This window comes from Corvus brachyrhynchos, unplaced genomic scaffold (assembly GCF_000691975.1).
Source record: "Corvus brachyrhynchos isolate BGI_N302 unplaced genomic scaffold, ASM69197v1 scaffold346, whole genome shotgun sequence".
Classification (NCBI taxonomy): Eukaryota; Metazoa; Chordata; class Aves; order Passeriformes; family Corvidae; genus Corvus; species Corvus brachyrhynchos.
Genome location: NW_008238644.1, coordinates 3,445,293 through 3,454,175, shown reverse-complemented (window position 1 = coordinate 3,454,175; position 8,883 = coordinate 3,445,293). Strand labels below are relative to the sequence as shown.

General features: G+C 48.2%; 1 protein-coding gene across 1 annotated transcript in view; it reads right to left on the bottom strand.

Annotated features, from left to right (window-relative positions):
* MED12 (mediator complex subunit 12) overlaps nucleotides 1–8,883 on the bottom strand; it is a 37,336-nt gene that overhangs the window by 5,313 nt on the left and 23,140 nt on the right. The window contains 15 exon segments of the mRNA XM_017737487.1: nucleotides 127–283; nucleotides 863–1,080; nucleotides 1,283–1,363; nucleotides 1,793–1,998; nucleotides 2,187–2,337; nucleotides 2,672–3,049; nucleotides 3,591–3,752; nucleotides 4,026–4,161; nucleotides 4,655–4,764; nucleotides 5,193–5,282; nucleotides 5,524–5,635; nucleotides 5,720–5,881; nucleotides 5,972–6,132; nucleotides 6,419–6,490; nucleotides 6,654–6,833. Of these exon segments, the coding sequence (XP_017592976.1) occupies nucleotides 127–283; nucleotides 863–1,080; nucleotides 1,283–1,363; nucleotides 1,793–1,998; nucleotides 2,187–2,337; nucleotides 2,672–3,049; nucleotides 3,591–3,752; nucleotides 4,026–4,161; nucleotides 4,655–4,764; nucleotides 5,193–5,282; nucleotides 5,524–5,635; nucleotides 5,720–5,881; nucleotides 5,972–6,132; nucleotides 6,419–6,490; nucleotides 6,654–6,833 (2,376 nt within the window).

Genomic DNA, 8,883 nt, shown 5'->3' with positions numbered 1-8,883 from the left:
ATGCAAAGTACCAGAGACAGCCTCCAACAGAGTGACATCCTTCCTGACACAGAGGGGCACAGGTAAGCAGCACTGGGCAAGCCTCCTCCAGCTGCAGCAGCCTTCCTCCTGTCAGCAACCACTTACCCTCAGCATCTGTTGCTGCTGCTGCTGCCTCAGGTACTGCTGCTGCTGTTGGTCAGGAAGTATCTGGCTGGGTCGAATTCCTGAGGGGACTCCCTGTGGACCCAAATGGTTCATTCCACTCATCATGGGGGTCTGCTGTATTGACTGATGAGGAAACCTGCAAGAGAAAAGGACAAGCTCATGGAGTAAAGGATTCACAGGCAAACAGCTTCTTTAATCCAAACACAACTTCTGCCACCAATGAGACAGCTCCCTGCAATCCATGCTGTGTCTGCAGAAAGGTGAGGGACACAAGGGCATCTCAAGGGCTTAATACAACCTGTTTTTCTAGAAGCCCTAAGTAAGTCATCATCCCACTGCTCTGCATGGCTTTCCTGCTGGATTTATGCCTGCTCAGGAACAATGGAAATCTCAGATTTAGCCCTTTGATGGTGATCTGCTGGCTAGATTTAAAACCAGAACTATGACTTTCCCAGGTAATTTTTCCTCATGCTTTTCTATGCCATCTTTCTCCGGCTGGTAACACAGTTTCCTGCCTACAACTAGCATTTCCAAATTTCATCCTATCTCTCTGTTTCTTCCATGGACTGAAAGCTGGATAAAGATGTTCCTCTGAGGAAGCAAAGGACAGCATGGAGAATGGGGTTTTCACAGTTTGCTGTTAGAACTGTGTGAGCAGAGCAGGGAAACCCTTAATAAAATACAGCTTATTAACATCCCATAGGGCAGGAGGTACCTCTGTGTGTTGCCCAAGGTGTGCCCATAGCCAGGGGCCTGCTGGTGCACGTAGCCACTTGGTCTCTGCTGCATCTGTCTAACAGGATCCACTAGAGCAGGATTAGAGCTGGGGTGGGAATTCTGATAGGGCTGACCAGAATAGGTAGGAGGTACCATTGTGCCTGACTGGGAGGGGTGCTGCTGAAGGCCTATGTGGGAGACGTAAGGAGTGTAACCCTGAAATGAAACAAAAAGGTCTTTTTTAGTCATGGGGTGAAAAGGAACACAGAACACAGGACATCAGCCTCCTGTAAATACCGTCACAGGGAAGCTCATCAGGGAGAAGAGCCAAGAGCTTTCAGGGCTTAGCAGCAAGAACAAAGCTGCAGCCCTGTGCTGGAGCCAGATTCTAGCCCCACCTGCAGTCACTGCCACTTACCTGGGAGGGCTGCAGTGCTCCATAAGACGGGGTTGGGGCCATTTGGCGCACGGGCTGCTGGCCCATTATGCCCTGGCCCTGCTGGAAGGCAAGAGAGAAATGCTTTTTCCAACATCTCCAAAGGGCAGGAACACTGCTGCTCTCTTCTCAGCAGCTCCCACTAAATCAGACAAGTGGCTTCACTGCTTAACCTACGACGCTGCTGCACAGCAGGCACACGCTCATGACTTCTGCCTCACCCTGACCTGGGACAAACAGGTCACTAAAAAACCTGCCACCGCCAGCCAGAACATGCCCCTCTCATTCCCCAGCGGCCACCCCATGACAGCCTCCTCCTGTTAGTGACATGGGCCCACAAAGCAGGTGGCACCACAGGAACAGACACAAGAAACAGCATCTTTCTGGAGCAGATACAGAGCTGGGCAGCTCTGGCTAAAAGGGACAGCGCGGAACGGCCTGGCCATGCTATACTGTGAAGTCAGCAACAGCAAGAGCACAGCTCTGACTTACCAACTTTGCTTGCAGCTGCTGCCTCAGTATCTGTCCCTGGGACACTGGAGGGTGCTGCCTGTACACTGCTGGCTTGTAGGAGGGGTCAATGCCCATCATGCTCCCCATCCCTGGAGGCAGCACACCACTATAGGGAGGGCGACTCTGAACCAGTTTTCCCAGTGGCATGCGTACCGGTCTGTAGGATGTATCCAGGCGAGGGCCACCTGCAAGAGGAAGAGGAACAGGCAGACCAGTCACAGGCTACTGCTGCACCTCATAGCTCCAGAATGACTGCTCATCACTGTACCTAGACATGACAGGCAAAAGGAGAAAGTGTAGGGACCTGCACAGGGCCATCTCACAGAAAAGGTTCCCAAAGAGCTGTAACATGTTGGCTCTCCTGTGCACCTACCTGCTGGAAGAGGCTGATTCTGGGCATAGAGACCCACTGGTGACTGTCCATATGCCAGCCTCGACATGGTGCTTCCTGACTGGTGGTGCAAGAGATCTGTAGGCATACCAACTCCATACGAAACCCCTCGGCTAGGGCCCAACACAAAGTCCTGTGAAGACAAAGCGATAAGAAAGATCAACGTGCTCTGGGAATTCATGAATGGAGGAAGAGTATTAAAGGGTTGAAAAGTCCACAGGAGGAAGCCAAGGATGTTATCTGAGCTGGGCAGACTCCTTTCCTCCCATCAGGGATTAAGAAAATGTTTGCCTTGCCCCAAGCTGAAAGAAAGAGCAGGATAAAGCTCCAGTACTCCCAGCTGAGAGGAAACACACCACATCTTCACCAGAACACCACTCTCAGGCTCCTCAGGAAGACTCTAGGGAGTGTTCTGTGACTAAGAGTGGAGGACATGGGACACCCACAGCTGCTGGACACACCATTACCTCAGTTTTGCTGGCAGATTGGTTGCGTTTCTTAGTTTTGCTCTGTTTCTTCTTGCGTTCTTCAGTGGAGGCAGCAGGATTGGAGCTTGTTTTATCAGCCTTGGCTGGTTCTGCAGTTTTCTTCTCTGGCTCTAAAGCCACAGGTGTAGGAGGCTCTTCCTCTTCAGGGGGCAGTGGCAAGGGCTCCAGGTAGTAACTGCGGGGCTTGGGTTTCAGGTGTGTGTGATACAGAAGAAGCCTCTGCTGCTCCTCAAACCTGGACACCTTGCGATCCACCCGGACTGTCCCAAACCATCCCCAGGAGAGAGGGGCTGAGTGCTTTAAACCCTCAAAAAGATCCCAAGGGGAAATCTTCTGCTTTGTAGAGACTTGCAAACCCTTTAAAGCAAAAGAGATAAGAACCTTCAAGTCCCTGTTGTTGCTCCTATGAGGGCACAGGAAGCTCTGTGCTTTCTTCAGGCTCTACTCCAGATGTCTCAGTAAACAGACTGAGCCCTTGCTAATGGTCCTTACTCTTCCAGGTGGCAAAGCAGCCATTTCTAAAGGCCTTCATCAACAACTGTCTAGTCTCTTTCATCCCATCTCTGCCAGTCTCCTCACACTGGCTCTGCCCAGTAACTTATGTGACAGGGATTATGTGTTTCTCTTACGCTTCATATAACCATAAATACAACCCCCAAATTTAGTTAACATCTCAGGTCACAGCAGCATGCTATCACCAAGCATTAACACCCCAGCGTTGCCCTTTCTGGACATGGTTATGTGCCAGCTTGTCTGCGTGCAGCCAGCCACTTAAAGCTCATCAGGGAATGAGGCACTGCATACAGATGCCTCCCAAGCTGTGCAGACTTAAGGCATCAGAGGACAAGGTGACACCTGCACTCAGGAGCTGTGATACAGACAAAAATGCTTCACTTACCTCCTTCTTGAAGATGGAATCAAAACCAGCTATTTTATTGCCTTTAGTGTCAATGAGGGATCCCTGAGGTTCACAGGTGATGACATCTCGGGTCTGCTTGGGAAGTGGCAGTAGCTGTCGCACCTTCTCCAGGCTGTCAGACTGACGGTCCCCCAGCTCTTTCTGCACAAGTGCAACAGAGAGGACTTGAAGAATTTTTCAGGAAAAACCATCCAAAGCCCACCTATGCCTCTTCTGGTATTGGCCTCCATCCCTGCATTACCTCTCACCTTTGCACCCTTCAGTCCTACAGAGTCATAGGGGCCACCCTCACTACTTCATCTAAACAGCAGCAACAGGACAGGTACTGTTCATGAGACACAGGTAAATCTGCATAGCTGGACAACCACAGCACAGCACACTCTGGGTCCCCAAACAGAGCCTGGTGTCCCTCACCCTGAGTTTCTTGACAAGATTCATATACGCCCGCTTGTTCTCCTCCATGCTGCCCTGAGAGATGCTGGACATATCAGCAGCCAGGGTGCCGTTGATGAGAACACTCAGCATGTCCAGCACGGTGGTAAAGAGCTCACTGTTGGTCAGAGCAGAAAGGTCAGTCACCTGAAAAGCTGATAAAAAGCCTCTGCCATCATTGCAACACCAAACACTATTAGATTGTCAAGACTTCCGCCCACATTTAGAAGTGTCAGTCTTCAGAATAACCTCCCACACTAATCCTCCTTTTCCTTATACACCACACTTGAGTTTTACTCCCACTTGAGTTAGGTGCAGTATTACAGATTAAGACTGGACTCCTCTGTACCCATTCAGCACCTCTAAAAAGCAGACTCAGCTCTCCCCTGCATCTCTCTCTGCATCTGCAAAGCCAAGTTTGTTCTGAATATGGCAGAGTGCACTTGGCTATCAGGACCTAAGTTGTAGCCTGCTATTACTCCGAAGTCTCTTTCAGCTGTCACTTCTGACAGATCATCTAGAGAAACAGCCAGCTCACATGAGAAACAGGGCCATGCTAACAACTGCCTCCCTTGAGAAGTGTATACACCAGAAGTCAGCCAGAAAGTTACTTGTTTGACTGCATGTCCACAGTGCCACTGCTGATAATGTCCAGGAGAAGCACGGCCCATTCAGTTGTCTGTTGTGTGCTGCGTTGGACTGTGTCGAACATTCCCCCCACCTGGCAGAGAAAGGGAGTTTAGTCACAAGGACACCAAGAAACACTGAGATTTTGAAGTGAGAAAGGAGCTTAAACCAGAGCTTGAAGGAGCTTATCTCCTACTGAGAGCTGAAGGAGACTGCTGTCAGCAGCCAAACCTCAGATGCAAATAGTAGTGCTGTGGGCTGCGAAATCATTCAAAGGGGAAGGCATATCTACAAAAAAGAGACCAAGTCTTTGGATTTCATCCTGGTGAAACAGAGCAAGGGAGTTTATTTATGCACCCTGTCCCACTCAGGGCTCAAGACCTAGAAGCAGCACAAGTGTCTCTCCTACTTCCTTGCCTCAGGACATATATAGACCCTCTAGTGTGTGCTTATTCCAAAGGAAAAAAAAGGCAGACAACTCCTCAGCCCAGATGGTTAAGCTCTTTTTCTGCAACTGCTCACCAAATTCAGCCGCAGTTTCAAGGCCTCATGCATCAGCTGCTTGGCTTTGCAGTCATCTTGGTACTGATCTTCTCGCCAATTTGTAACAATCTAAGAAATACAGAAGAAAGGACAGACCTCACCAGCTGTATGCTGAAGCTTGGAGAGAGCAGCTTGTACCACTCACTGTCTGGTGACTCAGAAATGGTCAGCTCAAGCTCCCTATGCCAAACAGGGTACGACAGGCAACATCCTGAGGCCGTGCTCAAGAGCCTGTCTGCTGGAGGGGCGAGTCCCTGAGGAAAGTGAGGGGAGAAGCAAGACACCTACAGGGGAGAAACAAGACCCCTACCTGCTGGACCTGACTGTACAGAGAGGTGAGGAGGCCTTCCCGCTGCTCATCCTGTCCTTTCAAGCATGTCAGCACCAGTGACAGAAACGGCTGCTGGCTCAGGAGGGACATACTGTGAGAGAACAGAGAAGGAGTTATACTGCCAGGCTGGGGGATCAGCACAGCAAGCAGTGCCTGCCCTTCCCCCTGGACTCACCTCTTCTGCTTCTGGCGGTCCCGCTCCTTGCGGGATGATGACCCTAAATGTTGTCCTTTCTCCAGTTCTTCTCCAGCAGCTTTCAGCACATGGCCCTGCACTGATGTTGGAAGCTTGGCAATCAGAGGGGCCACCAGCCACACTCCGGATCTCTCCAGGGAGCTGTGGCAACACAGGAGAAGAAAATGTTTACAATGCAATTTAAGATTTAGACTTGTCTACAAGGGAGCTGCACGCTGGCTCTACACCTACCTGAGGATGGGTTTGGATTTGTTGCTGGCAGGTGCAGCACTTGTTGAGCTACTGATATTGTTGACTCCATTACCAGTACAGCTAGCAGAGCTGGTCTCTGCTGACTGCTGAAATACCTCAATGGTGGCCTTGGCTATATTTTCTAACAAGGAGTTCATCTCCTGTAGGTAGGGAAGAAAAAGACAGTCAAATCCTTCTCTGAGAGCACTTACTGCTTGCAGATTTCAACTCAGTACAAAGCCAGTTTGCCAGCTTCCCCATGGCTGCTGCTCTTGGGGTCTCAGAATCATTGCTTTTTTCTCATGCTTGGCTTTCACAGGCCTGACTCCCTCATTGTTTACTTCCTCCCTATCCCCCCTTCTGCCAGGCCACCTCCCCACAACAGCCACAACTCACAAACAGCCACTTCACTCTCCCTTGTATGATCCCCTCTGAGCAGAAACTCACATTGCTTGCTGTCTGTTTAATCATGAGCTGCAGCTCCAGCGAGGACTGCCTCATGGTCCACTGGTCCAAATTCTGTAATGCACACACACACATACTTCATGTAATTCCTTATCTCAGTTCAGACTACACCAACCCACATCCTCAGGTCCCACCATAACAAGTGACACACTCCTCAGAGGGGTGCATTTACATGAGGCAACTACTAGGACACTCCGATTCTGCCAGGAGCCTGCACCTGCAAGATGCGTTTAATTCTCTGTCGCTGAGGATTTTCTCCCTCTTCATTGTCCAGGAGCCGGTGTGGATAACAAATCAGCTGCATCAGCCTCTGGGCCTGTGTGCTGCTCAGGACAGGATCCTGCAAGTCATTGCTGTCTTCACAGAGGGACTTCAGACATCGTTCTCCTACCCACTCCTGCAAGACGAAGGCAGAGTCAGCACAGTCAAACTGATGTCTGATTCCAAGCCAACGCCCCTGCTTCAGTTTCAGAGAGATGCATGGAACACATCAAAATCATAAAAGCCTTATTAGTATGCAGTTATGCCTGATAATCATTTCTCTTCATGAACTGTACTATCCTGATTCAGCAGGCATCAGGCACAGCACAGCAATCGGAACAGAGGAAACAAACTTTGACAAGTCAGCAGTAATGAAACACAGTAGTTGCTCTTTCTTTTGAGAAAATATTGGTGTGATTTAACAGTACACAGTCACTACCATGTCCAGGCTCCATCAACACTGCCACTTGGGCTCAGAAGATCAGAAGGGATCACTTAAAATTGTTTGGTCTATTTCCAGCACAACAAAGCTCTGGAACTCTCCTAAATTAGGTAACTCAGGGTTGCAGCTAGCACTAAACCAGAACATGTCTTGGGGAAAAGCACACCCCTTAATTCTCATATAGTCATGGAAAACACACTGCCATACTTAGTAAAAACCAATTACTTTACATCTCAAACTCTGGAAAGGAAAATAACTGACTGGATACAAGCCACATGTCATGAGAAGGCAGACAGAAAACTATTACTGTCAGCCTCTCAATTTCAGTTGATGCTCCCTAAATGTATGATAATAATAAGGGCAGCAGCTTCCAAACATGAGGTAGGTACTTCACTCCATTTACAGTTAACTGGCAGCATTTGTTAGTACAGAAATTTTTCATATTTAAAATTAGGCAAATTCATTAAATTAAAATCAACAGAGGACTGCTATATAAGCACTTCTGCATCTGCAGAGCAAGCCTGATCAGAGAATTGTTCCACTGAGAAGTGACAACAAAAGAAGAGATGAGGATCCAGTTCATTATGCACAGGTGCTGATGCTAAGCCTAGAAAGCTGGAAAAGCCCTTCAGCAGTGGGCAGCACTCTAAGCACTGAAGCACAAAGACTGCAAAGGTCAAAACTCTGGTTTGAAATCCCCGTGAAATCACAGCCTAGATCATTACCTTCATTCCAGATGACGTTTACACTTTGCCAATACATGAGATTTAGTGACCTCTCCAATGCCTATTACATTTCCCCTCTTCAGTGTTGCTACATCATCATCATCTCTTGATTATAATCTCTTTCTTGCCTAGGTAATACACATATCCTTGGAAAGACTCTTTTTATCACTTGCTCAGCTTCTTACAAGAACTCAGACATCGTTTCCAATCCACTTTATTGGTATAAACAAGAAAGAAAGACGTGCTGGAGGGAAGGAATGCCATCCAGAAGGACCGGAACAGGTTTAAGAGGTGGGCACTGGAACAGGTTGCCCAGAGAACCTGTGGATGCCCCATTCCTGGGAGTGTTAAAGACCAAGTTGGATGGGGCCCTGAGCAACCTGGTATAGTGAACATGGTCCTGCCCATGACCTTTAAGGCCTTTAACCCTTTAAGGTCCATTCCAACCCAAACCATTCTGAGTCTATGAAGAAACATTTACATTAATTATAATCTGCTCCTTTTCCCCATCCCTTCACAATGAAATCTATTATAAAATATATACCTGAAGCTGAGATTGAGAAATCACAACCTACAATTTAAGGCATTGATAGTGCAAGTTGACTGCTCACAGTGGAGGTGCTAATATTAAATACAGAATTTTATCAGCCCTTTACAGCTGCAGGAAGCCAGTCTGGTGGTAACTCATGGGTATCTACTGGAATGCTCACTCCTACATAACCAATGCTGCCAACAACTGGTATGAGCTGTGATACCTGGCACTGCTACTCCCTGCTGTGCACAAACACTTTTACTTACTTCGAGTCCTGCCTATATAGACTTTGATCAGCAAGGGAAAATCTACTTCTGTAAATGCTACAGTCAGGTTTCAGTGACATCAAGAATGTTGAATTTATACTTAAAAATAGGTGGTTCCAATTCTTTTTTGGTAAGCTGGTAACATTGCTATGCAATGAGCCAATTAATAAACAACAGCATGAGGACAACACACAGCACTGATGGTCGGTTTACACATTAGT